Here is an 18,581-nt window from a genome sequence, read left to right on the forward strand (position 1 = left end):
ATTTGCATACATCTTCAAATATAAAACAAAGTATGAGTGAGACTTTAGACTGCACGAACAGCTATTTTCTGATTTTTTTCCTAGTAAGTAAAATCCTGTTGATACTATACAAACACTGACACTACTAATAGGGAGAAAATAGCAAATACCTGTACTAACAGCAGTTTCATCTAACTTTTTTACTTTCCTCTTTTCTTGTACAATAGGAAGCAGTAGGTAAGTTTAACAATTCTGATTCTTGTCTTGAGCTTAAACTGCTTGTCTCTCTCTGCTGAGCCAAGGAGGACATTACTCAGTGTGCAGTCCCTCTGGGTGGTGTGAGCTGGGGCAGTGTCAGCACTGAGGTGACATGGTGCGCCTCTGCGACCCCTTCCTTGAACAGACCACTCAGGTCAAATGGCAACTTAACCGCTTTGCAGAACCGCAGCCCTCATCACTGATGACAGCAAATGCTTTTCTTAAGTCCTTAAATTTAAATACAAGCCACCTCGCAGCAGCAGTGCTCGTGGCAGTAACACTTGAGAGCTATGCTCCAGAGATGCCCATGTGTTTATGTTACCGGCCTAACAGGTAACTTCTCGGCATCCCCGCCAGCAGATGTGGCTTCCCTCAAGCCCTGTCCCGCTCTCAGCACCGGCCGGGCTCAGAGGGCCGCACAGGGTTCTGCCCCCCGGGCTCGGCCCGCCACCCCTCGCAAGCCGCCGCAGCGCTTCCAGCTGCCGAGCTGCGGGATGAGAGGGGAAAGACGATGGCTGGGGAAGCCGCCGGAGTCAGCGAGTCCCCCCCCGTCGGAGCGCCCGCGCTTCTCCCTCAGGTAGGGGCACATGAACAGAGCGACCACCGCGGCGCTGACATGAGCCGGGGGCCCCGGGACCCGAGCGCCGCTCTCGCTCTCCCCTCGGCGGCGCGGGGCGAGCGGCCGGGGCCGGCGGCGGCGCCCGCCTCTGCCTCCTCCCCCTCGGTGCCCTGCCTCCTCCCTCCGCCGGGCAGCCGGCTGCGCGGGGAGGCAGCGCGGCCGAAAGGTGTTGCTGGAAGGGAAGTTTGAAGAAGGTCGCCGGGTGCTTGTGCGCTCCAGCATCATGGCGGAGCAGAGCGAGTCACCGGTCCACATCCAGCAGCCCCAGCCGGCGCCAACGCCAGCCGCCCCGGCCGTCGGCTGGCCCATCTGCAGGGACGCCTACGAGCTGCAGGAGGTTATCGGTCAGTGGAGCGGGAGATCGGGGAGTGCGGCGGGGGTGCTGTGGGGCGGAGGCAGGGGATGCTGTAGCGGCCGCTTCGCCGGCCCCGGGCCTACCGGCGCTCATCTTCCCGCAGGCTGGGCTCGCTCACTGCGGCGGACGCGCCCGGCACTGCAGTGGCGCCGCCGCCGGCTGCTGCAAACTTTATCCGCCCGGTAGCGGGCGGGCGGCGCGGCGCGGCCCCGGGGGGCGGCGGCTCCTTCTAGAACCCGCCGCGCCCCGCCCGGTGCGGCCCGGTGCAGGGTGTCGGTGGTGCTGCCGCCTCGTCGTGTGGTGCATCGTCACCCGCCGCACCGGTGGTGCCTCAGCACTGACCTGCTGGCTCGCAATGGGACCCCGGCAACTCCGCAGATGCGCTCTCTGTGCTTTGTGTGTGTGCATGTGTCGGTCTGTGGATGCACACGTGTGCACGCATCCGCTCGGATTACTCTGCATTTTTCCCGTGGCTTTATGGGGGAGGTGGATCTCACCCCTATGTCTGCTGCTGGCGTGGTGACTTCCTTTCATTTTTCATGTGTATGTATATATGTATCTATATATTTGAACACTTTTTTCCCCTCAATGTTTAATCTGATGCCTCTTGGCCCAGCTGCCTGTACCCAGTGGCACATAGGACAGAGAGAGGTTTCAGCTTCCTTCCACCCAAGCCAGCCTGCTTTTGCCATGGGTGAGGTTTAACCTGTTGGCCTTCCCCAAGTCCTTGCAGGCAGGGTGTTTTCTGGTAGTGTGCTTCAGTGCTTTGCTCATGTGTCCAGCTAGTGCAGATCAGATGTGTTCAGCCTCTATCCACTTCATTTGGATTGAGCAATTTTGAGTTTTACAGTGTGCAAAGATGACTGTTGTTAACAGCATGTGCGATGGAAAGTTTTTCATATCCTGACCTCGATGTTGCTTGTTGCTAATGAACTTCTTTGGGAAAACTTGCTTCTGTTTGTATGTAACATTTTACATCTCTAGCAAATGCTGCAAATGTCAAAGGCCGTCTCTAAGACTCTGATTGCTATTCCTTATGGATGAGGCTATTTAAATGAAAAAAATCCAGGAGTCTTGCCTGCTGATGCTGTTGGTTAGTCTCAGTGTTGCGCACCAACTGCTAGTTGTTGTCAGGCAGACGACAACCAGAAGGAGATGTTACTGATCTGGATTGAAAGTTGTGTGTACTCAGCTGTGTCATTAAGCTTTTTATTTTCCACAGGCAGAAACAAAACAGTTGAGAAAAGTACTTTTTCCTTAAAATGGGATGACTTTCTTTGGACCCAGATGGTGCCTTTGTGTTTCTGTTTGCACTTGTTAGGCTCTGAAAAGGGACGAAGGAGGGATGAGGGTTCAGGTGTTCATGTCCTTTGAGAAGGCTGGCTTGGACCAAGCCTGGTGCTCAGCGTACAGCAAGTGCTGCCAGCGAAGGCACTGCATGGGCATGGGTTTTTAGGCCGGAGAACTTTGTTTTACTTGGTTCAGAGAATGGATCTAAATTATCCAAGTGGAAGTGATTCTGCTAGCCTAAGATACATCTTTGCTGAGGGGTAAATCCTTCTTCTAAGGTAAAAAAGGTCTTAAAGGTGTTGGATTAATCCTTGTCTAGGGTGTGACATGAGTCGTAGGAGTTACTTAAATACTAGTTATTTTCTGTTAAAGTCAGTACCTGTAGAATGCCTGTGTGAGAGTGTAGTTTAGAAAACCGTTCCACTTTCTTTCCACTTAAAAATTTGCATCTTTTGATAAGTAAAATGTATTTCTAAATTTTTGTGTATCCGCATACAGCCGTTGCACAGGTGGATGTGAAATTGGCATAGCAAATACCTATCTGTAGTGAAACTTCATTGCTAGTTACCTACTGATGCTGTTAAATGTTGATATTATTTCTTTAACTTAAAGTTGAATGCCTGGTGAGGTGAGGTTATTTTGAACCAGATCCTTGGACGTAGCTAATTTCGCTGACTTAAGTCAAACTTTCACTAAGGTTAGGTTGTTTACCTGACTTTCAAACTCACTGAGATTTGTTCTGTACCACCTGACTTACAAATCTTAGTCAATTACATCTCTTTTCACTAACACCTTGTATTTGTTGTCTTAACTTATAGGAGACCCATGATGAGATTAAATTTAGTCTCAGTACTATTACAAATAGTAAAATCCAAAACACATAGCCAACCCCACTTCCTCCCTAATAAAATATATGCATTTCACCAAATGTAGATATAGTTTTGGATATGTTGGGTGAATTCTATTGTTTTGTTGTTTTTAATGAAACTAGCGAGGGACTTTTACAGCATCTTTTTTATACCTAGGGAGGGGAGAAAATACAGCCTGAACTTGGTTCACCAGCAGTCTATATCCCTCTGCATTGGCCGCCTCAGTGTTAATTTAATTGTGAACATGAGTAGTTACCACTTGCTGAAATAGAGCCATTCACTTCAGGAAAGCACTACATACCTCTCCCTGGGTAGTGTCTTCAGGGATGAGTTCAGTTACAACAGCCCTTTGCCAATTAAATGAGAAAAATAACATATTGAAGCACCTTTATGGGCTTTGCAGGAGGAAAGGTATGCAGGGTTAGGTACACCAGGATAGTTTAGCACGCTTCCCAACAGCATAGGCTTTATATTGTGTGGTAGCTAGAACACACAAACAGGATTACTCAACAGCCCATTTAGGGGTAATTTAAAAGTTTTGGTGTAGATCAGAAAGTCAGAGTTTGTTGATCTTTGGGCTGTGTCCATCCTGTGGATTTAGCAGGTTGGAGAAGTTCTGTTTTTTTGCTCTGTGAGAACTGTGAACTTTCCTTACTGTTCATCTGTGTCAGCCAAATGCTGTTTTGAAAACCAAGGCCACATGATATACGTTTCAAATGATACAGCTTTTTTGCCTTTTCTGTGTGTTGCTTCCTCTGTGATGTTTGAGACATTCAAGTGTCTGTTAGCTGCCTTTAAAGAGTGTTTTGTCTGAAATGTTATTCCAACTTTGTTTTATTTTTGAGGTGGCTAGCCAGCTCTTTATGAACTCTTGGTGTGTGGTTTCATGATCCATTTAATCTGCTCTAACAGGCAGCTGTTGAAAGGATCACGTAATCTGACAGAGAACTAGTTCTTGTGCTGGGTCAGTTTCCTGTCGGATCAGGTTCCCTATTTGACCTGCTGCATGATTGAGGGATGTGATGTGAGGAAGAGGCTCTTCCTGTTAATTCCTATATACAAATATTTTCTGGAGCAGAAATAAGCCGTTCTGATTGCTATCCGTAAATCCATAGGGCAAAGAGTTAAGAAAAGAAGAAATCCTTATATTAGTTCAGATTGATAAAAGTCGTCCATACACCAACCCATTTGAGAGTTAGAAGGGTTTTGTAACTGTTAGAACAGGAGCCAAAGGAACCCTCTGCTAGGAGTTACTGTAATTGCGCTTAAGGGAGAAACAGGTTTAATTTAGTGAAGACCTGGGAGATCTCTTTCTATGATTTTAATGCATTAAGTTAAAATCTGCAGTGAATTTTAAGGTATGTGCTCTTTTTTATTTTTTTAATATGCTGGATATAACTTAGCTAAAAAACCTCTAATAAAAGCATTATTGTGAGATATTTTCTCATTCAGGCTGGGTTTGTAACCAAGTGTTCTGAATAACATAACTGATACAGATTTTTCTGAATTTATGTCACTTACATATGTGAGGTTTTCTCCTCCTCAGAAACAATATAAATATTAACAGAACAAATGCTTGATCGGTAATCAATGTAAAAACCTGAAAACTGGATAGTGTTAAATTTATTTGTACCTTTCAAATTGTAATGAGCCCTAAATCATATGGATGAGATAAAGCAGCATTATTTTGTTTGTTGGGTTTTCTTTTTTTTTTGTTTTGACAAAGGTTTCTTAAATGGATATGAAAAAGTGGCTTTGCCTTGTTTCTGGAAAGCTACTTTGGAGTTGGTGTTCTTCTGCTGGATGTAACTTACTGTTTGTCAGCCTGCCTTGATAATTGTGGAAGGAAGATTCTGTTCTGGAGAAGCAGTGGGTTATCTCGTGATTAGGCTGGGTGCTAGCTTTCATTATGCAATTTTCTCTCCTGCTGCAACTGACGTGAAAAATTAATTTTGCTAGAAAACAGCCACAATTGGTTGGAAAATAGATGGTTACTTCTACGTGATGGATTATCTATATTGGCTGAAACTCATTAAAAAAGCTACCTTAGTTGAAATGAGGTTTTCGTATAGTTTTGCCTTTCTAAATTTGAGCTAAAAAAATGCCTTGTGGTTTGTTGCCTCATAAGGCGCAGTGTTGCTCGGTCAGATGTGTTGGGATTTTAAGTAGAACAAGTTACCATTTGAGACAGTTTTGCAGTTTTTTGTAGTTCTTGTTGTAAGCAGAATGTGAGACACTCAGTTTAATGGCTCTGGGGTCTCTGTTGGCTTTTCTATGGGATGTTATTTACTGTTTTTTTCCGCTTCCCTGCAGCGTGTGTATTGCTAATGGTTGCTTGTCTGACAGAGTAGACTCTCCTATATTTGTTGTTATCAGAGATCTTTGACTCTCTAGAGAGATCCCTGATTATGATGCTCAGAACTGTTGTTCAAGTTGGTGTATGCTGTTTTGAAAAACCCCTCTACAGTTAGAGGTAGCATTACAGTTCTGTGTTCTATTAATCAGACGCTCACTTCTAATTCATGCTTTCGAAAATTTCTTACCCCTCTACTTCATCAGATTTTTTTTTTTGTTTTTTTTTTTTTTTTCCTTCTTTTTAAGTGTAAAAAACGGTTGAGGGACTTTCTTTTACAGAAGTTTTTATGTATATGTTGCAAATTAGATCGGTCCGTGCTCAGTGAAATACCACACTGTAGCAACTAAAGCAATGATAAACTTTGACATTTGTTCTTGCAGAGATTTCTTTCCCAAACCCCTGTAATTCTTGCATAAGAAGCTGCATAATTTGCTAAGTAATACTTAGTGCTGCCTAAGATCTTTATTCTAAAACTTTGTGTAAAACAGAAAGATGTGCCTGCCTTAATCCTGCTCTGAAGCAAATTCTGTTCCTTACCAACAAATCTTAAAAGTTACCACAGCAGTCTAAGCATTTTGTACATGTGGTTATTAAATACAGATTTCATAACATTAATTGGAACTTACTGCAACTGTAGCTCGACAGGAAGAGTTTATTATTTTGTAAATTAAAATCTTCCAATTTGGGAAATAATTGGTCAAGATTTCTGTCAGCTAATGACCATTTGAAGAAACTGGAAATGTTAAGTCCTTTTCTAGTATTTTAATAAGGAGTGGCTTTTAATTCAGTTACCAGAGTTAGGCTTTGTAAGCCATTCACTGATAAAACGTTGTTGTATAATAAAAAAAATTACAATTCATGCAATTGGAGGCTTGTGAAATAAAATTAATCTTCTTCCTGACAAGAACCTGAATAAATAAAAATATAAATTAAGTGTAATTTGCTTTGGGTTTCCTGCAATTGCAAGTAACCAGCAAATAAAGCTTGTTTTAAGGTAACTGGAAGGGTAAAGGAGTATGTAACCAACACATCAGGCAGTTGGCTGGCGCTATGTAATGATAATTTACAGAAAGTATGCTAAGCTTTCCTGTTCCTGGAACCTGCCTACCTCCTTTATGCTTGGCCCACCTGTCCCTATGCTTTCTCTCTCCCCCATCTAAGTTTTTAGAATCATAGAATAATTAGGGTTGGAAAGGACCTTAAGATAATCTAGTTTCAACCCCCCTGCCATGGGCAGGGACACCTCACACTAAACCATCCCACACAAGGCTCTGTCCAACCTGGCCTTGAACACTGCCAGGGATGGAGCATTCAGAACTTCCCTGGGCAGCCCATTCCAGTGCCTCACCACCCTCACAGTAAAGAACTTCTTCCTTATATTCAATCTAAACTTCTCCTGTTTAAGTTTTAACCCATTACCCCTTCTCCTATCACTACAGTCCCTAATGAAGAGTTCCCTCCCCAGCATCCTCATAGGCCCCCTTCAGATACTGGAAGGCTGCTATGAGGTCTCCACACAGCCTTCTCTTCTCCAGGCTGAACAGCCACAACTTCCTCAGCCTGTCTTCATTTGGGAGGTGCTCCAGTCCCCTGATCATCCTCGTGGCCCTCCTCTGGACTTGTTCCAGCAGTTCCATGTCCTTCTTATGTTGAGGACACCAGAACTGCACACAATACTCCAGGTGAGGTCTCACAAGAACAGAGTAGAGGGGCAGGATCACCTCCTTCGACCTCCAGGTCACGCTCCTTTTGATGCAGCCAAGGTTACGGTTGGCTTTCTGGGCTGCAAGCGCACACTGCTGGCTCATGTTCAGTTGCTACAGATAAAGTCATTTTTTCCACAAAAATGGACCGTCCTGTGATGTTTAACATGTGCCTGTGGCACTAGGTGCCCTGGACTAAAAAGACACAGAAAAAAACCCATCTGCCTTGCACTGGGACAGAAAATGTAGTATTGAGACAAAAAAGAGAGAATATACAGGGAGAAACAAGCAATCATGTGGTACCTGACAGTGCAGAAGGAACCTAAATTTTCCTGAAACTGCTGTCAAGTCAGTTACTTTATGCGAGTTGGCTGCCTTTCAGGAGAGATAGATAGTTGGGGGATGTCAGTAAAGGGGCAGAAGCTTAATCTTCATGGAGAATTGTGCATGCTTCCTGGCATTTAGGTAGACTTCAGCTGACTGGTGACTGTTTTGTAGAAGGTTTTCAGGGCAGTGGTGAGATGCTGATAAAGCTGATGGAGGTGGTGGGTTTTTAGAGTCCCTCTGCACAATTCCCAGGTGTGATTTTCCAGGGCTGCTGTTTGTGACAGTCCTGCTGCTTGTTCCCTAGGTAAGCTCAGTGAAAAATTTGAGCAGTGTTCTTCATTTGTTAGCTGAAGTATTAAGTTTGTGTCATTGGTGGAGTTAATACTTCTGGTCCTTTACCCTTTTCCAGTGTCTGACTAGTTATGTGAGTTTACCCAGCAGTTTGGTGGAATTCCAGTGTGATAAGTTAGCTGTCTCTGTTAATCCTTTGTCTTTACGAGTAACAGTTTGTGAATTATTTTATCAGCCTCATTATTCCTGTAGATGTCTAATGGCCTCAGGTACTCTGATTAGTAGTGAAATATAGGTGAAAATTGAGGATGTCCTATAAGGCTGATGTAATGATGATGCTACATAGCTTTTAAGCTGAGCAATGCTAACACACTTAAAGAGAAATGAACAGCAGAAGCAGCCTCAAAATTGGAAGCTTTTCATTGTTCCTAGTCATGCGGTAAGAAGTAGTGTGAACTTAAAAGATCTTGAAGGTCAAGATCAATTTTGAATGTCTGAGGGTTTTCTTAATAGGAACAAATAACTATTACAGATGTAACCAGACTATGCCAAGTATACCTGCTTCATGGGAGGTGGTACAAAAATGCTTAATTTAACAGACCAGAAAAATATTGCGTATTTACTTGTTGGTTTCTGTCCTGTACAAGTAATATGGACAAAAATCATCACAAAAGGATCACAGTTCAGCTATAAAGTTGCTTTTCTGTTCTCACTTCTTTGCTTTGAAGACATTTTATTACAGAGACTGGACTTGCAGTTTATTGCTGTTAGTGTCTTGTGTTTCCAGCCACTGAACCACTTCAGGCTAATATTAGGAACTCCATTAGAATTAGATTAGAATCACCTGATGAAAACTTAATAATATCATAGCATTTATATTGCTCCAACTCTTCCATTGCTTCATGAGAAGGAGGACAAGAAATGGGTGAGTTTTTTTGCTTGTAGTGTGTGGCCGCAATAGACTCAAATTCTAGCAGGCATGTTCTGCTGGGGTGAACTGGCTGGAGATGCTTTGTAGCTCAACACTGCAGTATTAATTAGAGATGTTCATGACAATGCAGTAGCAATACTGCCTTTGTTTTCATAGATTGCTGTTCTTCATTCTGAGAAGAGAATGATGCACTATGTGGTGACATCCGGAAGACTTAGAAAATACTGCATTCATGGTATTAGAATTGTTCCAAGTGTTTACTTTCAAACTAAACGAGAAACAATAAAATATGCCACCTAAATCAACACCAGCATTTGTTTATAGTGCTACTTCAGAAAAGAACAGTAATTCTCTTTTAACAGCTTTTTTTGGGTAGGAAATCTGGTTCAGCATAGCAAATCTTCAATATATCCTGCTTGCATAAGGTAGAGTTAAGCACAGCTTAACTCCCAGGCACAGCTACAGGTTGTGTGGAGAAGTGGTTCAGAGCAGCCCTGAAGAGAAGGACTTGGGGGTGTTGGTCAATGAAGAACTGAACATGAGCTGGCTTCAGTGTGTGCTCGCAGCCCAGAAAGCCAGCCGTATCCTGGGCTGCATCAAAAGGAGCGTGACCAGCAGGTGGAAGGAGGTGATCCTGCCCCTCTACTCTGCTCTTGTGGGACCTCACCTGGTGTAGTCATCACACCTTGTGTGCAGTTCTGGTGTCCTCAACATAAGAAGGACATGGAACTGTTGGAACAAGTCCGGAGGAGGACCACGAGGATGATCAGGGGACTGGAGCACCTCCCAAATGAAGACAGGCTGAGGAAGTTGTGGCTGTTCAGCCTGGAGAAGAGAAGACCCCGTGGGGACCTCATAGCAGCCTTCCAGTATCTGAAGGGGGCCTGTAATGATGCTGGGGATGGACTTTGCATTAGGGACTGTAGTGATAGGAGAAGGGGTAATGGGTTAAAACTTAAACAGGGTAAGTTTAGATTGAATATAAGGAAGAAGTTCTTTACTGTGAGGGTGGTGAGGCACTGGAATGGGCTGCCCAGGGAGGTTGTGAGTACTCCATCCCTGGCAGTGTTCAAGGCCAGGTTGGACAGAGCCTTGTGTGGGATGGTTTAGTGTGAAATGTCCCTGCCTATGGCAGGGGGGTTGGAAGTAGATGATCTTGAGGTCCTTTCCAACCCTAACCATTCTATGATTAAGCAGCATTGTGTGAAGCTCAGATGATACCCTGCTAAGGTAACTTTTGGTCCACAGAGAATACCATATATCAAGTTATTGTGTAGCTATGCAGAACCATTTCCAATGTGAGTTTTGTCTTAGAGATATCAGGATTTTTAAGCCTATTGAGTAATGGTTTCTGTATTGATGATGGAACAACAGGGGGAATGAAATCACAATACTTATTTCTTTTCTGAATATTTTTTAACTAAAAATTAGATCATTGAGCTTGTTTTACAGGGAAAAATATCTGGCCAAGTAACATAATCAAGTATTTAAAGATATGTATGATAAAGAGTGTATGATAGAAAAGGGGTTTGCTTTTATTTTGTATTTTATTAGGAAGAACTCATTCTGTATTAGAAGAGTGCTGGAGAAAGATGTTTCCTTACATCTGTGAACATTGAAGGAGAAGCTTTATTTTTGAGGCAGTGTCATACGCCTGTATTTGTTACGATAAGATGCTGTTGCTGTTTAGATTAGAATTCATATTAAGTGCTGGGTTAACTTTTTTCTTCCTTAATACAAAAAGGGTAATGTATTTTTATTCCCCCCCCCCCCCCCCCCCATCCCATCCCTGGTAAATCCTTGTTGTGTAGACAGCTGTATTTCAAAATAGCTGTATCTTCGTGTGTGTTATTCAGAGTATGTTACTCTAGGGCTTTTCTTTGTGGTGTTCTGAAAAGTTCCGTTTGAATGAAGCTTGGATGGGCAGGTAAGAAGGAGATGGGAAACAACAGAAACCTTAGCCGTGCTGGTTGTGTCTCAGCTTGGACAAACAGCCTGTGCAGGCAATCTCTCAGAGTTTTTCCTCAGCTTTGTACTTCAGGCGTGAGCCTGCAGAACTTCAGCAGGTCTGTGGCCACAGGGGTGATTAAGGGACTGGAATGTACTTCATTTGAGGCTGAGAGCTGGGACTGCGCAGTCTGGAGAAAAGAAGGCTCTGGGGGATCTTACCAGTATGTGTAACTACATGGTGGAGGGGAATGAAGAAGAGGGAGGCAGACTTTTCGTATTAGGGCCCAGGGACAGGACAAGAGGCAGCAGACAGAAATTAAATCTGATGAATCTCAGTCTTAACACAAGAAGACTTTAACTCTGAGGGTGCTCAAACACTCCAACAGGTTGCTTGGAGAGTTTCTGGAGTCTCCATCTGTGGAGATAGTCAAAACCTGTCTGGGCAACCTGCTTTAGCCGACCCTGTTTGAAACTGGGGGATTGGACTAAATGGTGTCTAATGAACACTTTCAGTCTAAGTGGTTCTGTGATTCCATGGCTGGAAACAATTTTTGGTGGTATCTTTGGGTGAAACAGCAAAAAAAAAAATACTTCATTGAAGCTTTGCTCTTTCAAAGAGCATCTTAAATTTAGGAAACAATGCTGACAAAAGTGTCCCTGCTAACAGAAACACAGATATGGAGAATATCTGCAGACAACAGATTGGTTCAACACTCGATTTCATTAGTATCTTAGTTGTGTTTAGGTCTACAAGTTTCTGGGGAAATGGAAGCAGATAAGGGGAGTGAATGCTGAGGCCTCTACGTTGGCAGTCCTCTACCCAGAACTGGTCTGAACCATTACATCTTTCAGAGATGGTAGCACCTTTCTGCTGGGGAAGAACTTCCACTTCAGGTTCCTCCAAAAGATGTTTGTTTTGCACACACAAGAGCCACTTTGCAAAGCAAACAGAAGCTTTGTGAGGAAGATCGAGGAGGGGGCATTCACTTCAAAACTGCTCTGTTTGCTCCAAAACAAAATGCAAGGGAACAGAACTAAGTGCCTGTTAGTGTTCTTTTTTGATTTCCCTCTAATTTCCCTCTAAATATCGGTTATTCCTCTGGTTTTTTTTTTCTTCTCTCTGGAAATTTTTAATTTTTCTTGTGTTTGATGGGACAGTTTGCCCTTAAGAATTGAATCCTGGTATGTGTATTTCTAAATTACGTTGTTGATCCTTTTAAAGTATTACTGTTAAAATTTTTCTGTGAAACTCTTGTGTGGACTGTTCATGCTAGGAGAAAACTCTAGACCTTTGAAGCAATGAATTTGGATACAAAACTTTGAAGGGAAGAATGATGTCAGATTTCCCTTTCTCTTCTGGATAATCTTCTTTGGTTTAAATTGAGAGTTGCTACCTGATGTTCTTTTGTTGTGCAGCTGACTGATAAGGAAGTTTATTTTAGCAGCTTTTCAAATGAATGTAGGAAACAAAAGTTACTTTTTGTGGTGCATGTGTCTGAGTGAAGTGTTCATGCTTCTTCAGATCAGTGAAGGGAAAAAGAAACGCCCCTGCTGGAATGCTTTCTGGAGGGCTAATGAGGTAGAGGAGGATCTCCTGGATTTCTTGTAGAAACCCTATCTTCTACAGAAGCCCTGAGGATATTTTTTTTTTCTTTTTTTTTACTTTTTTGCAAATAGATCATTTGAAGGCCATGATTTTTATTATTTTTTTTCAAGAAAGAAAGAAGAGATGTTTAAGTACATCTTAAGTAATGTGGGAAAAGACACTTTTGCATTAACCTTGTAAGAACAAATTCTCCCCAAATGTGAGTAAAATTCACCTAATTTGCTAAAACCCTGTAAAGCCAGAAATTGTTAAGACCTCTTACATGTACTTCAAAGTTTTTTTCTTTTTTTAATTTTCTTTTTTATTTATTTTCCTGCTATGTAGCACTGTATGGATGCTGAGAAAAAGGTTAAATTAGAAAAGTGAGACCTGTTAGGTCCTTGATGTAGTCTTTGACCTAACCACAAGACAGCAAGACCTAAGACAGCAAGAAACTGTCTCAGTTTTACGCAGATATTCTTTCATACAGCTTTTGGTTCTGTGAATTGGATTGCAAGGTTTTGGTACAACTGTAACTCAAGAAAGAAAAAGTCCGAATAAAGAAGTTTACTTTATTACCTGAAAATCTGACCTACATTGTGAGGATGAACAGGAATGACACGATAGACAAAATCCATTTCAGTGTTTGTAATAAATTCTTAAATCTTACCGTTCTCTTCAACTCTTTTTCATGCCTTTTGTATTCATTCATGTCAAGTACAGTACGTCCACATTTCTCCTTATCGCATGAGGGCCCCAGTGTGATTGTACAAGAGGAGCTGACTCCTGGCTGCAGCGTGCCAGCTGGGTGGCTGCGCAGCACAGCTCTGCTGCCAACCATGCTGTAAGAGCAGCAGCAGCGTAGGTGAAAAAGTCTGCTGCAAGTTATTTGACTGCTATATTTTTGTTTCTTCTGCCCTAACAAACTTGCACTGTGAGTGGAGTTCTTTGTCATTTTGCAGGAAGCCAGTGCAGATCTGATTACAGAACTAATGCTAACTGGAGAAGGGCTTGGGTACCTCAGAGATTTTCTTTTCCCTCCTCTGTCTTTTGAGTAGTTTAGCAGATAGCAGTACTTCGTACATATGTGCCATTATTACATATGTCTCAGTTCATTGTTTTGGTCTTCTCAGGAGTTCTCTCAGAGAACCTTTATAGATGATGCACACTCCTGTCGGCCTATTCTTTTACGTAATCTAACCTAATGACAACCTAACAGATATCTTCCCTTTTTTCTTCTAGATGCTGGGCTCAAAGTGATTTATTTAGTTAGTTCTTTTTCATCATGCCCAAAGGAAAGTATTCTTTCAAATCTCTTTAAATAATGGACTATTATGTGTAATGGTACTTTCTCGTTGTGCAATGGCACACATATCTTCTAGACTATAGGTTTGGTGAGTTCACAAGTTATAGTTATATACTGATACGAAAGTAGAGGCATTTTAGGTGTTCATTAGGTAAGTAAAGATAGGCAACCTCTTTGCTGTCTGACCTGATGTGTGCAATTTATTGGTGGCATTGAATTCCCAATTCCAGTTCCACAACTCTTGTAAGTTATAGTAAAATTAATGTTGAAGCAGTATTTTACCCTTACACATAATGCCTTGCTTCACTTTTTTTAACAATGGCAGCTCATATGGAAGGTAACATGATTGAGAGGAGAGATTGTTCCAGGTATAAAACTTGACTTTTTACTGCTAAGCTTAGTTCCATACTCTTTAGTTCATTAATCTCTTAAACTGCAATACTTTGTATTACTTCATAATCACAGCCTTGGAGAAATTACAATGAAGGGGTAAGTGAACTAGGTATATAAAGTGATAAGATATGCCATGCAGACGTGAAAACTGTGGAACTTGTGAGGAAAACAGTTCTGCAAACTGGAACAGAGATACTTGGTTTGCATTTCACATTTGTTACGAATATGTGACCTGCTCAGTCACAGAGAATGGCTGCTTGCCTTGTAAAATAGTGCTAGTTATGCTAAGCACTTTACAAGGGACTGGGAGCAGAGGGTACCAATCGCATCGGTCTTATCCTGATACCTCCACAAGGCAAATTCCAGTTCTGATGACTGCAAATTCTGAAATAGTGGTGATTGTGGATTTTTTTTTTTTTTGTTATATAAACATTTTCCACTTTTATAAATAACACTTCTAATTAAGACATTTGAGATGTGGAGCAGAGCAAAAGGAATTTAATCTTGGGTAGTGTTTATAATACAGGGTTTGCCAAGACAGTCTTATTTGGGTTGCTATAGCTCCCTTTCAACTTCTTTATTTAGACAACTCATCTATTTTTAACGACAAGTCAGGGAGAAGATAACATCTGTTGAAAGTGGACTGCTTTTGTTTAGGTTTTCCTTACCTGCTGTAGTGCTGACATTTCCTTGGTGTGGATTACTAATAAATGCGAAGATGCTCTCACACCAGATGTTGAAATGCACCAGGCTTCCTGTGAGCTCCTCAACTAGTGTGTAAGAAGACTCAATGCCATGGAGTATTTAGTTAAAAGATAGTTGTGGTGGTGATACATACAGACAGGCATTAAACTGCTTGGGTGTTTGGTATCACTCCAATTTCCTTTGCAACACATCACCTTTCTTTCAATGTCAAGTACCCAGGTGTGTTCTGGAGTATGTGCAGCTTCCTATTAAAAGACAGGCAAAAAGTGAAACACTGTGGTTGCTGCCTGTTTCTGAGTCACTCCTAGAAGCTGATCTTCAACTTTGTTATCACCTTACCTTGTCCTAAAGACTTGAATTATTTTGTAGGTGCCTTCTTAAAAAAGGGGCAGGAATGTGGTTTTGTTACATGCCTTATCTTTTGTGATTGATAGGGCTGAAAGCTTTTGAGTGTTGAAATGCTGGGCTGTCAGGTAGGTTGCTAACTGTGTCTCCTGCTATGTTATCACTTTAATTATGATAGCACAGGGGGATAAAACCAGCTTCTGCACTAAATATAGTATATTGGATTGGGAAACTGGCAAAGAAGCTGTGATACTGACTGTCTTAGTACTCTATCTTCAAAGGCATAATAATTTTGATATGGACATTTAGGCTACATCTCTGTGTATCTCTTTGTAGACTTTTATCATCCTTGGAGATTCTTTTCTGGACTATGTATGCAGTATGCTTTTGAAGAGTAGTATGGGATAAGACAGACCTCGGAGGCTGTGTAAGCACCTCTCCCACAAAGCGTTATATGCAACAGTTGAATAACCCAGTGATTCTGCAGCCAAAATGGTGATGTTTTTAAATGTCCAACTGCAGAAAAATATTATTTTTATAGCTCCATGAAGAATTCGTGAGATTAATTGTTGAATGATGAAAATGCAGAAGTAGCAGTTCTATGCATGGGCAGATTTCATAGAACACTTAGTGTATTTTAGGTTTATTATGTCCTAAGCCTAATGGCCAGGATAAGCAATCTAATATCCAAGAATTATAATGGGAGAGATTTGATCCAGCATGAATTAAGAACACAAAATGAGCAGAAATTGTTAGTGCATTATATTTGATTATTGTAAAATTCTTAAGAACACAAGCATTCACGTCATGTGAAGACAGAGAAATCATAAGTTCTTTTTCTGTGATGAAGTTTCAGAAGGGTTTGGAGTTTAGTATGGTGGTCTAAATAAGCTTTACTGAGGTGTTTTATAACTTAGTTTTGAACAATAAATAATAGGAAAGAAAATGAGTAATACTGAAACATCTCTAGAGTATTGTTGGTTGAAAACTAGAAAATGAAAGAAATTGAAGGTTCTTTGTTCTCTGTTTCGTAACCGAAAGTATTGCTTTGCCACCAACAGAATTGATTCTTTGGAGACTTAAGAGGCTAGCTCTGCATAATGCTGCCATAGGATATGTTGAAGTACTGATCATTTTGTAACACGTATGTAGTAATGCTGGGATATGGTACACACCACCTTCCCATGTTTTTATGAGTGGAAACCTAAGCTTGATTGCATTTATGCAGGCATGATTTGTGTCCACAAGTACATTCTGCTCTATACGAATGGAAACCTGCAGTTATACTGCATTTAAGGATTACCTAGAGGACTTTGTTCTTCAGAACTGGACAGTCCGAGAGATTAAAGAAAAATGCATTCACAGCTGCTTTATCCATTTCCATGGATTTTATTCTATTTAGTACTGTTTTCTTTTACAGACAGTTACAATTTAGTCTTGGATTTGAGGCTGACTTAAAATTTGTGTGCTCTGATCAGCTGTATTTAATAGGAGGTTTGTATATACTGGGGGATGTCCTGGGTTCAGCAGTAGCAGTCATTTTTTTCTCCTTCTTAGTAGCTGGTGCAGTGCTGTGGTTTTGACTTTCGGCCTGGGAACAGAGCTGATAACACCGATGTTTTTAGTTACTGCTCAAATGTTTGGTCTGACCAAGGACTTTCTGAGTCTCATGCTCTGCCAGGGAGGAGGGGAAGCCAGGAGGAAGCAGAGACAGGACACCTGACCCAAACTAGCCAAAGAGGTATTCCATACCACAGCACGTCATGCCCAGTATGTAACTGAGGGTTACCCGGAAGGGCTAGTGCACTGCTGGGGGCTGGGTATTATCAGTTGGTGGATGGTGAGGTGTTGTATTCTCTTCACTTGTTACTTCCTTTATCATTATTATTGGTGGCAGCAGCAGTGATTTGTGTTATACCTTAGTTATTAAACTGTTCTTATCTCAACCTGTGGGAGTTACATTCTTCCAGTTCTCCTTCCCATCCCTGCAGCAGCAGGGGGAAGAAAGGTGGGAGAATAGACTGCATGGTTCTGATTTACAGCCTGGGCTTAAACCACGACAGGGGAGCAGAAGAGGTGTATGGAAACATAGATAGTGTATTGTGGTATGCAAGAGTTTGTATAGATTGGGATAAGTTATTTAGCGTCCGCCAATTACAACTGCTGTCTAACCCTTCAGATATGTAGTCAACAAGAAAACCATTACCAACAAATTACATCCTCCTCTTCAGACACTAGATAGAATAACCATGGCACTGGGGAAGGTGTCTTTGAAGAGAGTGTCCTTAAGGACCTAATGAATGCAGAAATCTTTAAAAGAGGTTTGTGTTGGAATAATGTAAAGTAACATGGAGCTACTAAAAAAAGACTTGGTAAATCATTATGGGGTAAAGAGGTTACTGGCTTGTTTTTGAGGAGAAGAAAGGAATAGATCTAGATCTATTTTGACTAGTGTTACTGTGCAGTGATGAATGAATGGAAAGTGTCAGACCTTTATATGTAATAAGGAATAAATGAAGTGTCTCATGCTTGTATAAAGGACATATGCATGTGCAATGTGCAAGTCCAGCCATCTCACCTCACTGTCTTTTTGAGACTTGACTAGTGGAGGGTAGATTAAATTGAAATGTTAATGTCAGTTGTGGATCACACTTGTTCCAGGATCCTTCTTTTTGCCAGCTGGAGACAGGTTCTTCCTGAAAGAAGAAAAATTACCTTTATGTCAGATATAGAACATCTTGAAGGAACTTATTCAGATAAATAAATCTTGCATAAGTGTTTGTGTGTGAGGTTTTTATATGAAAATGATTTCTAGGTTAAAACTTTTCAGAAGTGAAGTGCAGCCATATGTAATAGCTCTTGAGAAGGTTTCTATTGCATGAACCCAAATAATTAAGAGCAATTCTAATGGCTCTGCTGCACTAGGGCAGCATGGTTCATGGAATGAAGGAACAGGTCAGCTGAAGGGGATGATTGCACTAGAGAGAAGGATGGCAGCAAAAATGTCAGCACAGGATGAAACTCTGACTTGTTGCCTGTTGTGAAATGGAACACATTGATGTGGACCAAAATTGCATTATTTCACTGTTAACTTTTGAAATTGGCAAAGAGAACTTATCTGTTTTTCCAGTAGTGGGAAAACCCTGTTGTCTTTACAGAGCTGTTTTTTTGAGTCTGACCACTGTAATCGTAAAATCGTAGAATAGTCAGGGTTGGAAGGGACCTTAAGATCATCCAGTTCCAACCCCCCTGCCCTGGGCAGGGACACCTCACACTAAACCATGTCATCCAAGACTCTGTCCAACCTGGCCTTGAACAC

General features: G+C 41.8%; 1 protein-coding gene across 2 annotated transcripts in view; it reads left to right on the top strand.

Annotated features, from left to right (window-relative positions):
- Positions 1-939: 939 nt before the first annotated feature.
- Positions 940-18,581, top strand: part of STK39 (serine/threonine kinase 39) — a 103,979-nt gene continuing 86,337 nt past the window's right edge. Inside the window, exon 1 of one of the 2 annotated variants that reach the window (XM_065670480.1) lies at positions 940-1,200. In XM_065670480.1, coding sequence (XP_065526552.1) covers positions 1,080-1,200 — 121 coding nt within the window. In that variant the 5' untranslated portion in view covers positions 940-1,079. The remainder of the gene's footprint in view (positions 1,201-18,581) is intronic. The other variant, XM_065670479.1, reaches the window with a different exon arrangement.

The sequence above is a fragment of the Lathamus discolor genome, chromosome 3, assembly GCF_037157495.1.
Source record: "Lathamus discolor isolate bLatDis1 chromosome 3, bLatDis1.hap1, whole genome shotgun sequence".
Lineage (NCBI taxonomy): Eukaryota > Metazoa > Chordata > Aves > Psittaciformes > Psittacidae > Lathamus > Lathamus discolor.